This window comes from Oncorhynchus mykiss, chromosome 19 (genome assembly GCF_013265735.2).
Source record: "Oncorhynchus mykiss isolate Arlee chromosome 19, USDA_OmykA_1.1, whole genome shotgun sequence".
Taxonomy (NCBI): domain Eukaryota; kingdom Metazoa; phylum Chordata; class Actinopteri; order Salmoniformes; family Salmonidae; genus Oncorhynchus; species Oncorhynchus mykiss.
The window spans coordinates 37536919-37557224 of NC_048583.1; the positions used below are offsets into that span (position 1 = coordinate 37536919).

The 20306-nt window shown below is 41.6% G+C and overlaps 2 protein-coding genes across 2 annotated transcripts; both read left to right on the forward strand.

The window, feature by feature from the left end:
- The first annotated feature begins 4728 nt into the window (after positions 1-4728).
- LOC110497758 (actin alpha cardiac muscle 1) lies at positions 4729-9026 on the forward strand. The gene is made up of 7 exons (XM_021574102.2): positions 4729-4885; positions 5640-5782; positions 5982-6306; positions 6392-6553; positions 7109-7300; positions 8248-8429; positions 8679-9026. Exons 2-7 carry the CDS (start codon positions 5654-5656, stop codon positions 8820-8822), a joined length of 1134 nt encoding a protein of 377 aa, XP_021429777.1. The 5' UTR covers positions 4729-4885; positions 5640-5653; the 3' UTR covers positions 8823-9026.
- A 5518-nt stretch (positions 9027-14544) lies between these two features.
- LOC110497759 (gap junction delta-2 protein-like) lies at positions 14545-19459 on the forward strand. The gene is made up of 2 exons (XM_021574103.2): positions 14545-15034; positions 15493-19459. Exons 1-2 carry the CDS (start codon positions 14964-14966, stop codon positions 16337-16339), a joined length of 918 nt encoding a protein of 305 aa, XP_021429778.1. The 5' UTR covers positions 14545-14963; the 3' UTR covers positions 16340-19459.
- The last annotated feature ends 847 nt before the right edge of the window (positions 19460-20306 follow it).

The following is a 20306-nucleotide window of genomic DNA, read 5'->3' on the forward strand; positions in this document are numbered from 1 at the left end:
CCACCTTTCAAAGGGAGAGGAGAGTGGTATTCTAAACTGTGTCGGTGCAGTACATAAACAAGAGCTCACAAACTCATCGCAAATGGGGTCGTCTTTATACTGTAGTAATGTATCTTGTGAACCTGTGTGTTATTAATGTGTAATAATTAAGCATTAAGGCATGAGGAGGCCTTATACCACAGCTAAGGTTTCTTATGCACGACGCAATGTGAAATGCCTGGATACAGCCCTTAGCTGTGGTATATTGGTCATATACCACAAACCCTTGAGTTACAGCATTAAATTAAAGCAATAAAAATACATGTCTTGTCATACCTGTGGCATACCACAGCTGTCAGCCAATCAGCATTCAGGGCTTGAGTCCTGGTTCGAGCCCTGAATGCTGATTGGCTGACAGCCATGGTATATCAGACCGTATACCATGGGTATGACAAAATATTTATTTTTATTGCTATAATTACATTGGTAACCAGTTCATAATAGCAGTAAGGCACCTCTGGGGTTTGTGATATATGGCCAAGCACTCCGCATTGTGTCGTGGATAAGAATAGCCCTAAGCTGTGGTATATTAGCCATATACCACACCTCCTCGGGCCTTATTGCTTAATTATACAGTTGAAGTCGGAAGTTTACATACACCTTAGCCAAATACATTTAAACTCAGTTTTTCACAATTCCTGACATTTAATCCATGTAAAAATTCCCTGTCTTCGGTCAGTTAGGATCACCACTTTATAATAAGAATGTGAAATGTCAGAATAATACTAGAGAATTATTTATTTCAGCTTTTATTTCTTTCATCACATTCCCAGGGGATTCAGAAGTTTACATACACTCAATTAGTATTTGGTAGCATTGCCTTTAAATTGTTTAACTTGGGTCAAACGTTAAGGGTAGCCTTCCACAAGCTTCCCACAATAAGTTGGGTGAATTTTGGCCCATTCCTCCTGACAGAGCTGGTGTAACTGAGTCAGGTTTGTAGGCCTCCTTGCTCGCACATGCTTTTTCAGTTCTGCCCACACATTTTCTATAGGATTGAGGTCAGGGCTTTGTGATGGCCACTCCAATACCTTGACTTTGTTGTCCTTAAGACATTTTGACACAACTTTGGAAGTATGCTTGGGGTCATTGTCCATTTGGAAGACCCATTTGTGACCAAGCTTTAACTTCCTGACTGATGTCTTGAGATGTTGCTTCAATATATCCACATAATTTTCCATCCTCATGATGCCATTTATTTTGTGAAGTGCACCAGTCCCTCCTGCAGCAAAGCACCCCCACAACATGATGCTGCCACCCCCGTGCTTCACCGTTGGGATGGTGTTCTTCGGCTTGCAAGCGTCCCTCTTTTTCTTCCAAACATAATGATGGTCATTATGACCAAACAGTTCTATTTTTGTTTCATCAGACAAGAGGACATTTCTCCAAAAAGTACAATCTTTGTCCCCATGTGCAGTTGCAAACCGTAGTCTGGCTTTTTTATGGAGGTTTTGTAGCAGTGGCTTCTTCCATGCTGAGCAGCCTTTCAGGTTATGTGGATATTGGAACCGTACCTGTTTCCTCCAGCATCTTCACAAGGTCCTTTGCTGTTGTTCTGAGATTGATTTGCGCTTTTTGCACCAAAGTAAGTTCATCTCTAGGAGACAGAATGTGTCTCCTTCCTGAGCGGTATGATGGCTGTATGGTCTCATGGTGTTTATACTTATTTGTGGAGTGGTTGAAAAACGATTTTTAATGACTCCAACCTAAGTGTATGTAAACTTCCGACTTCAACTGTATACCCGGAGGTTTGAGCCCCGAATGCTGATTGGCTGAAAGCTGTCACAACGCAACACAGGGTGCCTGATTACAGCCCTTAGCCGTGGTATATTGGCCATATACCACAAGCCCCCGAGGTGCCTTATTGCTATTATAAACTCGTTACCAAAGTAATTAGAAACATTTTAAAAATGGTTCTACCACACGGTCTGATACACCACCATAAGAATAGCCCTTAGCCATGGTATATTAGCCATATACCACACCTCCTCGGGCCTTATTTCTTAATTATAATACGTGCAGAACATACATTATGTAAGCATTAACTGTGTGTAAACTATAGGTTTAATTTAAGATGGTGAATGTTTACAAAGTATGAAGCACGACAAGCTGTGAGCTTTGAACACGCTGCCTGGAAATTAGTTCAGAATTATACAATACATTCGTGGTCTTATTCCCGATTAGCTTTTCCTTGTCAACCTGCTTTTCTCTTACTTGATGAATATGGATGCTGTTGTAGGCATGCCAGTTCTTTCATATTTAATAAATAGGCTTGTTTCGGTGGACTGCACTTGGGGTGAGGATCTGTTTATCGTTCTATCTATCCAAGATCATAACATCAAAACATTATTTATTCATTTTATACAAATATTACCTTGGTAAAAAAAAAGCTCATCAGTTACTTATTCTGTTCAGTGCTCTGCTTATCTACACTTTTAAACACATGCATTGATTTCATTTCCACATGTGACAATGTGTTGGAATCATCCAGTGTGTGTTGTTCATAGCAGCCCAAAGGCCATGGTGCACCCAGTACCTTCTCCAGGTTAGAAGGCCTGAAGCAAAAACATGTCCAAGACAATCCAGTTGCTTCTCAGTTCAGAGTTGTGTGGGAAAGGACTAAATGCTTTCATAGCATATGTATTGAACCAGTTTTGATTAACTGTTAAAAACTGAAACACAGTGAGGTGCATCTTATGAAACCAATCTTGCTCAATCTATTGTGAAAGCACATTTAAAGCATTACGCAAAAGGTGTCCTTCAGGGGTGTGAATTGGGGCCTTTACATTTGTTTATTATTAGTAGTAATTCCCAATGGAAATCAAATAGACTCACTTTTGCTCTACAGTTTTGCCCCTATGATTGTGGTTTCAGCCCTATTTGTTTTTATTGTTTCTCCTTCAGGGTGTGTGATTAAGGAGATGGCACAGGAAATATGATAGTGTCATGTTTATTTAGCCTCAATGACTACTGCTAATGTGAAAATCTCAGTATGTGAATATTTGAGCAGCTTCCAAAGTGTCTCTTCCCCTCACTCTGGTACTGCCATCCTCCCGACATGTAGTGTTATCATACCCTTCTCCACTCAGAAATGATTTTTCAGACTAGCATAATAATTCAGTTTAGCCAAACTGAACAGGGGTTCATAGCAAGACAACAATGTTTGAAAACAGGGGCAGAATGATGAGGAAAGCAGGCCTAGGCTAGCATTCATTATGTAATGTAAAAACAAAGAGTAACAACAAGAGGGCTATGGCTTGGGGTAGGGTGACAGCAGCATATGATTCATGGCTAGTTGTGCCCTTTTGTGTTTCTTCCTTGTGGTTGACCCCTCCAATGCTCTCAGCCAGTGTTATTTTAGACCAACTTGTTCTTTCTCTGTTTCAAGAGCACAGGCAGTGTCATCTGAAATCTGTAATGTCTTGTCCTTTTAACAAAATATGAAACAATAGTTCACCACACACAAACTGGCAGTCATGAAAGGAACACGTATTTCTTCTATTCTGATGTGTAATTGTCAATTCAAAGGCATCCCAAACTTATTTGCTACCATTAAATATAAATACATTATTGAAATTGCAGACGGAATGAGTACAGAATTATGCAAATGCTATAGTTCATGTTGGCATATAGCCATTATATCACAGCTATCAATAATAATCGAAATGCCTATTTTAGAAAATGACTTACTCAATAACAATAAATAATGCATTATGGTTATTGCAATGGTTATTGATTTATGCAAATCCAATCACCCAAATGTATGAGTTCCACAATTGACATATCAATTTCTTCTTGGAAACAGACATTAACTAGACAGGCCACGTAGGTCTATACAAAGAAAACAGGTTCAACTGAATCATTTATTTCACAACTTCAATGTCGTGCTGCTGCTTCACACTGCCTCAATGACTGACCTCTCCCTCTGCTTAAAGAGAATCCAGAATGGTGGGGTTTGGAATTTCTATTCTTAATCATGGAAAACAGCAGCTGTAGCCAGCTGTGTGGCACAAGTGGTCTCCCCATATGCTGCTCCACTGTTTCATCCCATCTTAATGTCTATTGTCTGGGAATTGTTACTACTGTAACCTATAACAAGCTTCTTGGCATTTGCCATAGGCCTCTGTAAATTCGATGTGCAATCGAACTAGTAGCCTATCCATGTACCACCTGTTATCATTATAATCAATCAACCAATCAATTAATCAATGCTAGAATCTGCTTAATTTCCCAGAGAATAGGATCAATAGAACAATGTTCTGGGAACTTGCAGCATCAAGATGTCAACTAAGATGGCATTTTAACAATAAGGAAGCAATGACTTCACAGTCTTTAATTGACAGGCTGTTTATTTCAGTCGTTGTACTTTAACCTGGTATTTGACATCTGTTGGAAACAGAGTTGTGAGTAGCCCAGTGGAGGCTGGTGGGAGGAGCTATAGGAGGTCAGGCTCATTGTAAAGGCTGGAATGGAATTATTGGAACAGAGTCAAACATGTGGTTTCCATATGTTTGATACTGGTCGATTCATTCCATTCCAGCCTTTACAATTAGCCTGTCCTCCTATAGCTCATCTCACTAGCCTCCTCTGCTGTAGCCTATTGTCCGGCTGACCCGCATTGTCGAGCTGCCCTCCTCTTCCTCCCTACATGGGCGTCGGGCAAGGATGCCGCGTGCGGGACTCCCCTCTCCTCACCATTCCATGAATGGGCACGCCTCTTGTCAATGGTGCGAGGGCTACCAAATAAGGAGAAGGTAGCGCACACTGTCAGAGTATAAACTGGCGCGTCCTCACAGCTCCTTGCCCCTGGTTGTACCCTCAAGGTCCAGCGCACGGTGCTGATCTGGTGAGTAGCGCTAGTTTCATCAGCTCTTCCTCTTGAGTCAAGAGTGAGAAATTACACGTGTTTTGGAATTACCTCGGAGGACTACAATTATGCTAACCCGACTGGAAAGATTCTGAATGGAATGCTCTCGTCCGCAACTAACCAACTGGCATCCCGTCACTGGAACTGCGTCAAAGATACACATTTTTCACCGTACACTAATTCTACGTTTTTCGGGCCGCATACATTTTTATTTTTCAATTGTTATTGTCCCGCGTTTGACACGTGGTTATTGTATACAGACCGTGGATAATAGATGGAGACATGGTGTGCCAAGTAACAAATTCTGATGTAGTAGTAGGCTAGTACATTACCACAATGTGAGCTGCATTAACAAGTCAAAATAAGTCAAAATTGGTTGGCATGAAGCATTTGTACAAAAAGTCACTAACCATTAACATTCTGAATTACAACCACAAATACTTGCTAAACTAGGGTCCTCTATAAAATGGATTGACTGAAGAGTAAATCATGTCAAATCAGTATATGATAGTTGCATCCACCCATTCAACTGATGTGATTCAACTAACAAACCTGCAGTAAACATTGTTCTAAAATATAATGCCCATATATAGCCTAGCATTAACGCTTTCATTTCAGTTGCCGTATATGCATAATTCATAGCTCAGTTGATTGGAGCATGGTGCATTGATTGTGCCACACAGTCCAAGCTTAAAATCGTGTGCAAAATGACCATGTTATTTTACTGTTACAGTCAAAGCTGACACCATGTGCGACGACGAGGAGACGACCGCTTTGGTGTGTGACAACGGCTCTGGCCTGGTAAAGGCTGGCTTCGCCGGAGATGATGCACCGCGCGCTGTCTTCCCATCCATCGTGGGTCGCCCACGTCACCAGGTAGAGTACTTCACCTAAAGCCGCTGTGTGAAAACCAAATAAATAGAGTCAATAAAAAGTGGTTAGGTTATTATTGTCTGTAAAATCACATCATGTTGGAACCTTGGAGAGCCATGTGTAAATTCCACTCAGAGGCCATATGATAGGGTATCATACTCATACGCCACATTGATTCAGACCTGTCCTTGTGTCTTCTCAGGGCGTCATGGTCGGTATGGGTCAGAAAGATTCCTACGTTGGTGACGAGGCCCAGAGCAAGAGGGGTATCCTGACCCTGAAGTACCCCATTGAGCATGGCATCATCACCAACTGGGACGACATGGAGAAGATCTGGCATCACACCTTCTACAACGAGTTGCGCGTGGCACCTGAGGAGCACCCCACTCTGCTGACAGAGGCTCCCCTCAACCCCAAAGCCAACAGAGAGAAGATGACCCAAATCATGTTTGAGACCTTCAACGTCCCCGCCATGTACGTGGCCATCCAGGCGGTGCTGTCCCTTTACGCATCTGGACGTACCACAGGTATGATGGATAGATAAGTAGTCTTCAGCCATGACATCCTGAAAGGTCTTGTTCAATGCTAACATGTATCACCACACTTTTTCAGGTATTGTCCTGGACTCTGGTGATGGCGTGACCCACAACGTGCCCATCTATGAGGGTTATGCTCTGCCCCATGCCATCATGCGTCTGGATCTGGCCGGTCGCGACCTCACAGACTACCTCATGAAGATCCTGACCGAGCGTGGCTACTCTTTCGTAACTACTGGTACGCACCGGACATGGGCAATATTAACCGCATGAGGAATGACAAAAAGCACGATATTTGGCAAAAAAATGATATGCCATTGGGGCCTCCCAAGTGGTGCAGTGGTCTGTGCCACTAGAGATTCTGGGTTTGAGTCCAGGATTTGTCGCAGCCGGACGTGACCAGGAGACCCATGGGGCGGTGCACAATTGGCCCAGCGTCGTCCAGGTTAGGGTAGGATTTGGCCGGCAGGGATGTCCTTGTCGCATCGCACACTAGCGACTCCTGTGTCGGGCCGGGCTCTGTTCCCGCTGACATGGTCTCCAGGTGTATGGGTTGTCCTCCGATACATTGTTGCGGCAGGCTTCCGGGTTAAGTGGGCATTGTGTCAAGAAGCAGTGCGGCTTGGTTGGGCTCTCGACCTTCGCCTCTCCCGAGTCCGTACCAGTTGGATACCACAAAATTGGGGAGAAAAAGGGGTACATTTTTTTTGTTAAACAAAATCATAAAAGTAAAATGAAGTGCCACAAATATATTTTCCAGTAACAATCAAATGCATCACTTGAAACCCAACAGCTGAACGTGAGATAGTTCGTGACATCAAGGAGAAGCTGTGCTACGTGGCTCTAGACTTCGAGAACGAGATGGCCACCGCTGCCTCCTCCTCATCCCTGGAGAAGAGCTACGAGTTGCCCGACGGACAGGTCATCACCATCGGTAACGAGAGGTTCCGTTGTCCCGAGACGCTCTTCCAGCCCTCCTTCATTGGTGCGTATTACTGATCTCCCCAGCCGGTGTTATATTGCACACGGTTATCTTAAATTGAGATAATCATTGTGTAGTAACGTACGTGCTGTGGATTAGTTTAGACTTTGTTAAAGTCATCTATGTGATGTAGGGTAACAGAGCATATGCCTGCGGGTATTTTCACAAAGCAGAATCACTTAATTATCCTGATATCCAGATAGGCTTGACTAAACCCATATTCAGTTTGAGCTTTCATTCATATGTGTATTATGTTTAAATCAAAGGTCTTTCTGTGTGTTAATATAAAGTTTGCTGGTTTAGCTGACTAACTTATTGATGCTGCTTTTGAAATACAACCCCAGCATGTGAAGCATGAGCTGTGAATGCTTGTTGAAATACCTACCATAACAAGAGCTTGCAGCTGGTGCTGAGGAGCTGTCCATTTCAGCACCTGTTCACAGCCAACGCTCTAGAGGTCAACTGCCCAACTACTATATTTTCACAGTTGAGGGTCATAACCAGCATAGCCTATTTCTCCAGAGAGGGCTGGCTTAGATGGAAAGATAACATCATTGAGGCATCACTACAGACCTGGGTTCGATCCCAGGCTGTGTCACAGCCGGCCATGACCGGGAGGCCCATGAGGCGGCGCACAATTGACCCAGCGTCGTTTGGGTTAGAGGAGGGTTTGGCTGGCTGAGATTTCCTTGTCCCATCACGCTCTAGTGACTCCTTGTGGCGAATCTGACACCTGCAAGCTGACTTTGATTGCCAGCTGGACGAGGTTTCCTCTGACACATTGGTGCAGCTGGCTTCCGGGTTAAGCGAGCAGTGTGTAAAGAAGCAGTGCGGCTTGGCAGGGTCGTGTTTCGGGGGACACATGGCTCTCAACCTTGGCCTCTCGCAAGTCCGTAAAGGAATTGCAGCGATGGACAAGACTGATAACATCATTGTCCTTTGGTAAACAGGTATGGAATCTGCTGGCATTCACGAAACTACCTACAACAGCATCATGAAGTGTGACATTGACATCCGTAAGGACCTGTATGCCAACAACGTTCTGTCTGGTGGTACCACCATGTACCCTGGAATTGCTGACCGTATGCAGAAGGAGATCACAGCTTTGGCCCCTAGCACCATGAAGATTAAGGTAATGTTGATTTAGGCATGCGGTTTTAGGATTGTTCTTTATTTTCAATGTTCTATTGCAATGTATTTCCTAAACGGTTTAGTGCTATGGGGCACAACTTTGAAACCCAAAAATGTAACAAAAGTCAGCTATTTTCCTGCCCATTTGAGAGAATGGTCTATTATGCACATAAGAACAGAAAATGTTTTTCACTTTTTAAAACACCTTGCTATTAGGCCACTAACCAATGGCAGTATCACTTGTTTGTAGATCATCGCTCCCCCTGAGAGGAAGTATTCTGTGTGGATCGGCGGATCCATCCTGGCCTCCCTCTCCACCTTCCAGCAGATGTGGATCAGCAAGCAGGAATATGACGAGGCTGGCCCCTCCATCGTGCACCGGAAGTGCTTCTAATCATCATGGCCCCTCATCCACCTTCTCCTCCGCCCCACAGTTACCTCTGCTCTGTCTGCGCTCAACGTAACTTACAGCCCAGGCTCAGGCCCAGGCAGCCTTTCATGTATTGTTGTCATTGACCAGTTTATTTACACTCAAGTGCAATTTATATGTGGATATGTACAGGTTCATAAATAAACGAGACCTGGGACTTGCAACACACCTTTTTGTGTCTCATTATGGCTTGTGATAGATACACTTTAGTTATCCTTATAAGGATAGCCTATATGTTTTAGAGATCACTTATAAATCATGTAGGGAGAGCATTTTCCTTAATCACAATCGCTTACTGCTTAAACCTATAGGCCTATATGACTCTTCAATGACAAAGGTGTCAGGAATTGCACTGTAAAATACCTTGTTCTGTACAGGTGAGCCAGTGGGGAGCATACATAAATCAAAAGCATCAAAGAAAAGACAGAAATTGACACTGCATAAATTAAGGACTTGGATTGGTGTGCTTTTTCCTTGTGTTTCATGGACGTTGTGACTTGTGTATTGGTATGCAGTGTTTGCATTCCTGATGACCTCAAAGCCACCTATGTCTCTATTATTCAAGATCATGTGCTGAGCTTCCCCTCTGCCTCCCCCTCTATTACTTACACACACACACACACACACGCCTTCTTGTCTATCACATCACGTGATGATTCATTGGAAGGTTATAAAAGATTTCACGTTATGAAAGATTACAGCAGGGAGAGCTAAGGCATCTGATGATCCATTAAACATGCCTGTTCATTGGATAAAAACCCCATGATCCCTCACACTAATCCATGCACCTTAGATCAGGTAATAGATTCAATCTGCAAAGGTACATTCTGTGTGTAAATATCGGTTCTCTTCCACAGCAAGGGTCAAAATCTAAATATTTTACAGAACATACATGAGGCATTTTAGTAGCCTCATTAAACAATTCACTTATTGGGTATAAGCCTATCCTGCATTGTAATGCATGACATTTGGGGGGAAATAAGATTAATATTTGTATTTTATATTTTTTAATATTGATGTGAATATACAGTACAATAAAAGCTACTTAAGTTCAAGTTATTATTAGGCCTACCACTTCTTTGAAATAATCTGAGATATCATTGACAAATATTTTTGTGGTTGCATCTAAAAATAGTCTAATGTTAAGTCATGTGTACACACTCCCTGCACTGTAGTTGAATTGATCATATCTAAGGGCGAAACAGGCCTGTTTTGATGCCTTTTTTAAACCCCCAAACACAGGCAGGCAAACTCATAAAGCTATTAGCAACTCAGATGGTACTTTCACTTAGTCACAGTGTATCCACAGCAATATCTTTGCCCTGTGATGGAAACAATAGCTATCCCAGTGGGGAAAACCTGGTTGAAAAGACGTCTTTTTACTGACCAGAATATTACGTATTTTTCTGAACATCATACGACCAGTTGGTCATAATTGTGACCTCTATCTGACAAGATGATCATAATTCTGAGCACTATATTATGTGCTATATTATGTAGCCTAATGGTCATAGTTAAGACCTCAGCATAACCTGGTAATGACCACCTGACTACTGTAAAAAGTAATGCCGAGGATAAAGTTAATTATTGAAAATATGGTTCATTATATTTCTATTTGTTTCCATAGTCACCAATACAAGTTTAAATCTGAAAAATATTCTTACATTTAAAATAGATCAAGCAATGGCAAAAACAAATCTACATCACAATTGTTGCACATCTGCAAACAGTCATTGTTTCATAATTTACCCACAGACATTACATTTATAGAAAGACTGGGACACACTTTATATGAAGTCAGATTGTTTTATTTTATTAATGATTAATAAGAGTGGTGTGATGGGTCAGATCTCAGTGAAGAGAATCAGCGAATTACAAATGTATAAATATAAGATGACATTTTTTTTTGAAAAGGACATTTGTGAAGAAACTTTGTGAACTCAGCTGGCTAAAGGTATTGTCAATGATTCTCCATGGTACTAGTTGAAGAAGATTGTGGCAGTTATAGCTTAGATGTCTTCAAAAAGGAGCAACCTGCTCATATGCACACAGTACCAGTCAAACGTTTGGACAGACCTACTCATTCAAGGGTTTTTCTTTATTTTGACTATTTTCAACATTGTAGAATAATAGTGAAGACATCAAAGCTATGAAATAAAACACATGGAATCATGTGCTGTCCCTTGTTTAAAGTAAATTTGAATAATTTATTTCCTTCTTAATGCATTTGAGACAATCAGTTGTGTTGTGACAAGGTAGGTGTGGTATACAGAAGAGAGCCCTATTTGGTAAAAGACCAAGTCCATATTATGGCAAGAACACCTCAAATGACAATAATGACAATAATGACAACAATCTCTAAATGGTAAAGTTTTGCTTAATCCTAATCCTAATGTTGTAATATTCAAAAGTTCTGTATAAACAAAGCGCTCTATAATCCTTAGGACATTGTTCGGGACAAGGATTCCCCCAAGAAAGGTAAATGCAAAAATGTAATGATGTGTAAAGAGGCATTAAAAAGAAGAAAAAAATGTAATTTGTGCAACAAACATTAGAAATGGAAATGGCAAATCTCTTCCTCTTCTCTGCAACCTAAAGGGGTTCATCGGCTGCACCTGAGCACATGTGTGAGTTTGATTGAGTGACAGGGAGAATGAGCAAAAGAGAAGTGGGAGAAACTTTACATGACTCACCAAGGGAGGTGTCTGTTGAACCAGGACACAAGGGTTTTGCACCTAAAACAAAGGTGAGTTAAAATAAGATATTATTTGCTTTACAAACTTACTGTATATTATTAGAAGCCTTGCTATTTTATTTGGATCTACTTACACTACACTCTTAGTAAAGAGTTCCAAAGCGGTTCTTCGGCTGTCCCCATAAGAGAACCATTTTTGGTTCCATATAGAACCCTCTGTAGAAAGTTTTTACCTGGAATCAAAAAGGGATCTATATTTGACCAAAAAGGGTTCTTCAAAGGGTAATCCTATGGGGACAGACAATGAACTGGTTTACATTCTAGATAGCACCTTTTTTTCCTGAGTGTATGATCAGCCACTATGGGCAGCTGAATAGCATGTCTCTTGGGGAATCCAGTTTCAGTGAGACCTAATGCAGAGAAAAAAACAAATGATCATCAGCATAACTAGTACAAACCTAGCTCTTACAAAGCTGGCTAGTAGGAACCAAAACACATTAAAGATCAGAGTATGAAACAGAAAAAAATTAAACATTTGCACATAAAACTTGACTATGGATTTGAGGAGTTGTGGTTCTGCGCTTTCCTTTCCCTGGGATGTGGCAGAATAGGTCACTGGTAACTGAGTGGGTGGCCAAGCACTGCTGTAGAGGCCATGCATCAGGACATTTACATGTATCCAGTACTCTAAAGACTGAGACGAATCATCATTGACCATTACCTAAGGTCTTCACTAAGTTAGACTTAGCCTAGCAAGTACATTGACTATGTTGCCCCTCAGCAACCTAGCAGTATGGAAGACATACGGAGAGGGAGGCTATTTACAGGCTATTTACATTTCTTAGTCAGCCAGCTGGATAACTTATGTACTCCTTCCCTTTGTTCCCTCCTCCATCCTGCCACCTTCCCTTTGTTCCCTCCTCCATCCTGCCATCCAATCTAGAAGATTCCTGCAAAAAAGAGAATCAAGAATTGAAAAAGGCAGTTGAGAGTTGTAAAGTTAGAATGGGTGAGGGAGAGCAGGGATAGGCTAAATGTATCATATGGTCAAATCTCAAATACACACAATACAAGGATCCCTGATGAATGGAGAAAAACTTCATATCCATATTGGGGGGGGGGGGGGGGGGGGGGTACAAGTTTCAGGAATTAGGCTAGCTCATAATGTCTCTCTCACACACACGCAGAGCGAGACAGAGAGAACAGACATACACACATGAACTAAAATGATATCAAAATGTCAAAACTTTTGCTAGCTACAACAGGTAAAAATGTAAACTTACCATGACAATAGAAGATTAGCCAGAGTGCTAACACTAACATTAGCCAGCTAGCTAGCTACCAAAACCTTCCTTGACATTCTTCTCCCCGACAAACCACTGCTTTACTTACAAAAATAAAACATGAATGCAGGAGAACCAGGGACCATCACGTAGCAGTCAAATCTTTTTTGTTGTTCTCCAGCACTGTTGTTGTGTAGCCTAGCGGGCTCTTTGTCCCAATGTGCCATATGCAAGCAGTGCCTGCACGCAGAGATCTATTGCTGTTTGAGGCACAGATTCCATTCCAAGTTTTAGCTGGAACTGTTATGCCTACCTCCTTATTTAGCTACTGAAATGTTTATAAAATGACTGCAGGCACTATGTTAATTACTTAAAAGCTTTAAGGGAAAAGATATACATTTCATTTTCTCAGGGTAAAATCAAATAAATACATTAAAGGGTCAAATTCAGGTGCGATAATTGTTGTAAATCCTAGTGGGTTGTAGTAGGATATTGAAATAAAATAGACTTACATTTGATTTGATAAATTCTGGAAAGAACTGTAGTTAGTCATAATAGAACATTAAAATTGCATTCAGTGGAACAGAAGAAAATGTGCAACACAATAAACAGTGCAATTAATATCAACAAAATAGTATTATTAGAATCCAACACACAGCACACACCAGATATCATTCATTAAATAACCATTATTTCAACTTGAGCTTTAATGACCTAGTAGATTCTATAAATTGGAGGTGACATATCAGCATTCTTAGTTTTTAAAAATGGGCATTTGATCACCTGCAGAATAAAAACCTTGCCCTAATCCTGAAAAAGTGAATCTGGGTGGAAAAAGTGAAGAGGACTCGGACCGAGTACCATTAGTCGTAGCCCATAGTAATATGATTCTGCAAGGCTCTGGATAATATGAATCCCCCGAGTCCAAGTTCATGCTGAGTCCCCAGAATCTCAAACAGAATAGGCCCAAGCCCAGAGTGTTGACTGGGTACAGTATGCCAACCAGACCATAACCCGCATTGGTGAGTGCTGCCAGCTGTTGTTTGCCAAGTATGCAAAGCTGAATCATGCAAAACCAGCTGAAAAAAAGAGCATTAACCAAATGTTGTATAATTGTAATGGTTCTTGTGTCTTATATGCAATGTGTGCATGACCCACAAACACTATGCAAATGTTTATATAGACTGGTGTCTATTAATTGAGTAGCATTTAGATAACTGGTCAGTAGTTCAATTTCAACCAAAAAACAGATATCAACCAAAACAATACATATTTTATTGATTTCTGGTTGTGATCTGGTTATAAGAAGTCCCGACCAGATTTCAACCAGTAAAAGACGTCTTTATCACGTTTTATGCCCACTGGGTTACTAGGAGCACTGAGACTGTCACGATTACAGTTTTTAAAAAAGCAACAGGTAGGCCTATCTGCCTTAAAAGTGGCTCCGAAAAAATGGCTCTGAATATCTGGACGCCATGTCTTGACCTGCGGTTTTAGGACACGGCACATTCACAACTCTACCTCTGTCACACTGAGCGCGCGCAACCTGACACAATTCGATCTGGCTCAGTAATTTTGATGTGTTATAAACTGGAAACACACAAAGTGCATTGAGGTTATCACCAATCGTGTTATCACAGATTAATCTTGCGCGCTGTCCCTGGGTTCCATTCGTCGAATATTGAAAATGAGAAATCCTGGTATTTTGGCGGAGCTCCACCAACCTGTCTGCGCGTGACGTAGGGAGGGGACTACTTAAAGGCGGATTAATGCTGGCAAGACATTAAATCCAACCACCCTCCATCCAGACACAGTGCGCGACCCATCAACCTGATCTGAAGATCGAAAATAGGAGGGCTTATAGTAATCAGCCCTTCAGCCCCACAAGACAACGAGAAAGTGTGGCAGCGTCATACCAGTGCTTGGGCAGAAGCACAGACCAATATTGCACAGCGCTGGAGAGAGGAGGGCGGGACAGCTGCGGGCTTGTGATCAATGCATTTGCCAGATAACCTCGGAGCCTCTGGAGAGTGATAACGACCAAAAACCCGGGGAAATATTTTCCACATATTCGGCAGAGGTTCGTACAGAGTGCCGTGGGCTCTCGCCTCCTCCGGATGAACAATAATGGGGGAATGGACCATACTAGAGAGGCTCCTGGAGGCTGCTGTCCAGCAGCACTCTACTATGATAGGAAGGTAAGAGCAAAATGCCAACTGGATTTGCAATAACTAGGTATGCATGTTTTAATGGCTGTTGTTGGGGCTAGATAGGTGGCTGTGCCATGCACTAACTGAGAAGCAGAGACTGGGCGCTATTGCCTGTTACGCTTACTTTACCAAACAAACGCTTGCAAAACATTTCAAAACACAATACAGATGAATACCAATGAGTAAATACTTCAGAGTACACAGAAATATATAACAATGGCGCACTGACATAAATTATAAAAGCATAATACACATAGCATCCGGACCAACCCCGGTGCTAAGAGCGAGCAGAGCGTGATCCCAGCAAAGAGCGTTCGTTTCAGCACTGGACAGCTCCCAAACACGCGCCTGTTTAGAGACTCTGTACTCAATCTCCAGCCATTTTCACAGAATTAACATAATTTACTGACTCTATACTCATACATTGTTTGTTTGTTTGTTTTTAGGATCCTACTAACTGTGGTGGTGATCTTCCGGATTCTAATCGTAGCAATAGTTGGAGAGACAGTATATGATGACGAGCAAACCATGTTTGTTTGTAATACCTTACAACCAGGCTGCAACCAGGCTTGCTACGACAAGGCATTCCCAATTTCACACATTCGATTCTGGGTTTTCCAGATCATAATGGTTTGCACCCCGAGTCTTTGTTTTATCACATACTCGGTGCATCAGTCGGCGAAACAGAAGGAGCGACGGTACTCCACCGTCTTTCTGACCCTGGATAAGGATCAAGATTCAATGAAACGAGACGACAGCAAAAAGATTAAAAACACCATTGTGAATGGAGTACTTCAGAACACAGAGAACTCCACCAAAGAAGCCGAACCCGACTGTTTGGAAGTCAAAGATATCCCCAATTCAGCCATGAGAACTACTGGAAAGTCTAAAAAGAGTCGACAAGAGGGTATCTCGAGATTTTACATAATTCAAGTAGTTTTCAGAAACGCGCTGGAAATAGGGTTTTTAGTGGGTCAATATTTCTTGTACGGATTCAATGTCCCATCGGTGTACGAGTGTGATCGTTACCCCTGCATAAAAGATGTAGAGTGTTATGTTTCCAGACCAACGGAGAAGACCGTGTTTCTAGTCTTCATGTTCGCGGTCAGTGGCTTTTGTGTGTTGCTGAATCTGGCAGAACTCAATCATTTGGGGTGGAAGAAAATCAAAACGGCAGTGCGAGGAGTTCAGGCGAGGCGGAAGTCCATTTATGAAATCAGAAATAAGGACTTGCCTAGAATGAGTGTGCCTAATTTCGGTCGCACTCAATCCAGTGACTCTGCTTATGTGTAGCACATGGAGAGAGTTCCGGATGGGACAATGTGCGATGTGTAAAGATTGAACCAAGATGAGCACTGGATGATGACAGCTCCCAACGCCACATCCGTTTCATGACTTAAAAGCGTGGGCCGATTTTTTATTTGTTTATCTTTTAAGGACTCCAATGGCAAGCGTGGATTACACGTTTGTTAATTTATTTATTACATTGCACTGATGCAACTTTTTAGTAACGTTTATACTATGTAAAGCGCTAAATATAGATCATGTCGACGTGTTCACGCATTTACTCTTTGTGGGCTGATCTACTGTACTTGAAGAGAGTAGGGTATATTAAAATTGCACTAAGAGGTGAACACCCGGGAGCCAAACCTAACCCGATGCGTGACAGTGTTTTAAAAAAATAATTCAACCGATTGTTGACACCAATCTATTTAAGCGACACAATACACCGGTTGACTATACGTTGGAGGGGAAATATTCTCCAGATTTATATAGGCATATGCCTAAATATATAAATACATTTTGACTATGGATCGACCTAATTGAAAACATTAGCATCATTCATATTTTTGTTGCCTGTGTTCGCACCACTGACCTTAACGTATGTAATCATTCCATTGCTATATAGCTGACTTGCAAAACAGTATCTGGTGGATTTGCTGCAAACGCTAACGTCTGTGACTTCCTTAATTTATAATACACCAAAGCGCCCACTGCTTTCATTTGTGAAAAGTGTTTTCTTGCTTTCGTGTAATTAAGTGCCATACTTGTACATAGACATATATATATGTATACATAGAAATAAATAAATATATAATATTATTCATCATGAAAGCTAATTCCCTGCTTGAATTATGCTAAATGCCGCCCTATTTTTTGCTTTAACTTGTGATTTAAATGGATATATTACATTTGTCTCTAGCTCCCTTTCTATTTGGCAAATGACTGGGAAATGAATAAAGTGCTAGTCTTTTTTTATATACTGGAAGAAAATGTTTCTCCACAATCATAATTGATCTCAACTCAAATAGCACAAATTGACCTTTTTAACAAACTAAGAATGGGCAATAAGTATCTGCTCAGGTGCTAGGGTTTTTTCACAGAATGGTTTTCAATGTAACCAAAATAAACCAGAAAAAAAACACCCTTTTCTGTCGAAAAATAAAAGTGGGATTCATGTACACCAGAAACGTGTGAGGTGCAATACTTTTCTGTCTGAAAGATGAACTGGAATGTTAGAAGGATCCTATAGCTGCCCTGTCTAACCATGGCTTGGTTCAGTGAAAATGGCAATGTGTGCCACACACACAAGCCTATGTCGTTCCATCCCATGAGAAAACCCCTATGAGCTCTTCCTTTGATGTTGTCAGTGTCTGTTAACATGTGGGTGTGCTGTAATGCATTTCAATGGGGATGATGCTTCCATGACAAACATCAATACTGCATGTCCCATAACATTGACCAGACGCAGCCGTAATGTGAAATGCATTCTAACATTCATGTACTGTCCCTTCCCAGTCATAGCTGACCTGACCATGACTGTTCACATGGCTGCTATACTGTTACTGACTTTGTGACCTTGACCAGGAAGCTATTGGACACACACCGTACAGAACAGGGATGATTAAAACCTGATCTTCATTGATAGAGGACTTTTTTGTCCACCCCTTCTTCCCTCTTTTCAAGGAAGTGAGCAAAGGAGCGGCTCTGGCTGAAGGGAAGGTCGTGTGAGCCTCATGAAGGTCACCAAGAAAAAGAGAAAGAGAAAAAAGAGAAAGTGCTGTACGCCCACACTCCAGAGAGAGAGAGGGAGGGGGGAGAGAAACAGAGAGAGAGGAGGATTCCAGGCTGACCATCCAGGATGATCTGAGGGATTGTAGGATGCAAGACTCTGCCTCTGCCAGGATGACTTGGCAAAGCCCAGAGAAATCGAAGAGCAGCGCACACTGACACATCCATCTCAAACTCAGCAGGGACGTGAAAATTGTCTGTAACTCAAGAAAAGTGCAGTTTACCTACTTGGCCTCTCTCCTCTCTATTTATCTCTCTATTTGTCTCTCCCTTCCCTATCTCTGAAAATGTTTACTGACCAAATGACTGTACAGGCCATCCTGTCCAATTCCACACAGTTGTTTTCAACGCTTGTAAATCTCTTGGGTTTTCTTTCATTGAGAATTCCCAGTTATTATACAAGGCTGTTGTGTAAGGGATCCTACAAACAAAGACTATATTTTCACTGTATATTACTGTATATTTACTGTACATTTACTAAAGAGCCACTTGCTCTGATGCTGTGCTTGTGGTTTCCCTGCAATATTCATCCTGGTAATTTCACGGCTACTTCTAAAATGCCCAAATTATTGGGTTATGTATGAATGCAATTATGCATGCTGTGTTGCATTTTCCATGTGAGCGTTGGGAGGCTTGGTTTAATATTACGTTGTACCTGTGCTGCTCTTTATTTCCTCTGTGCTCAGCTCGCTAGAGCCAGGCTAAAAAGGAAGAGGGCTTCTGACCAGAGAGATAGCTGGAGATAGCGACAGATGTAAGCGACTCTCCCAGTTCTATGCCATTTATCGTGTGCTCGCTTCAGCCCCCACTCTTGACAACAGTAGATACATCTGAGCAAGGACTGCAGCTATTTCAAGGATCCAGGACAAATGCTCAGGAAAACCACACATTTCAGCTGATTGTAGGTGCTTAAATATACAGGGAAGGAATTTTAGAGGACCATTTTAGCCCTGAATCTCTCGGTCTTTGTCTAGAGAAACACCTCTGAATTAGAGAGAATCATCTCCCTGAGACTGTTATGGTCCGGGAGAGAGGAGAGGTGGTCAGTGCCCTGTCCTCATAAAATATCAAGCTCATTTTATTACCATCCATTACTGCGTCAGTGTAATTTCATCCTTCCTGTTCAACACTTTAATAAGGCTTTGCCGATAAAAAAAAATGCACTGGTTACCATAAAAAAAGCAATTATCTTTTTCTCAACAACAAACCAAACCAAGCCTCCAACCCTTGACGGTTTTTATTTAATGCGCTGGTTCCGTATATATGTACTGTAAAGCGGAATGACTTTGAAAGACATACTGTGAATTAAATCCATTTTCTCACCAAGAGGAGAATACATTTGCTAAGGGTGTGCTGTAATTTTGTTCTCTTATGTCCCGACTCTCCTTGTTATCCTTCTTTCCTCTACAGGAGAAGTTTAAGAAGGCCATGTAGAAAAAACTCAGAGCTGGTTCTTTTTCAAACGCTGAGTCTTAATTTTCTCTACTTGCTGTCTAGAAATATGAAGTCATGTGCAACATCCAAAGAGGTTTTCATGTGGAAGAAGATCCAAACAACGTCAACGTTGTATGACTCGGGCTCACAACTGAAATCCCGCAGAAGCACTCTTACACCTTATCATCAGCACAGCTGTAAATTCTTCTAGATACTATACAAGTGGGAAAGCCAAATAAATACGACATGAATATTGTGTGTGCATATGTCTTGCACATTTGAAAGGGTGAGAGGGTCACCTTGGGAGACGGTCCAAGACCATCACATTTAATTATAAGGAATTATATTTCAGTCAATTAATTAATTACTGTTGCTTATAATTGACCAATGTATTCATGTATTATGCATTAATAAGCCTAATACTAAATAAATCATTCCTCCTTGACCCTGGTTTAATCCAATGACAGTTTAGTTCCAGGTCATAGACCGTTGGCAAGACCACTGGGAGACAGACGGTGGTTTACAAAGTGGGATACCAGCAGTGTATTATTTCTGGTTGGTGAGCGAGTCCCATGAGAGAAAACTATTTGTCAGATATATTTGATGCACTGTTTAACCATAGCGAGGGACATTGCATCAAGTGCCTTGTTAACATACAGTACATCAATACAGATACAGTATACTGTTTTCATTGGTCTGGGCTTTGATAGGAATACATCAAATGTCATTTAATTGGTCACGTGCGCCGAATACA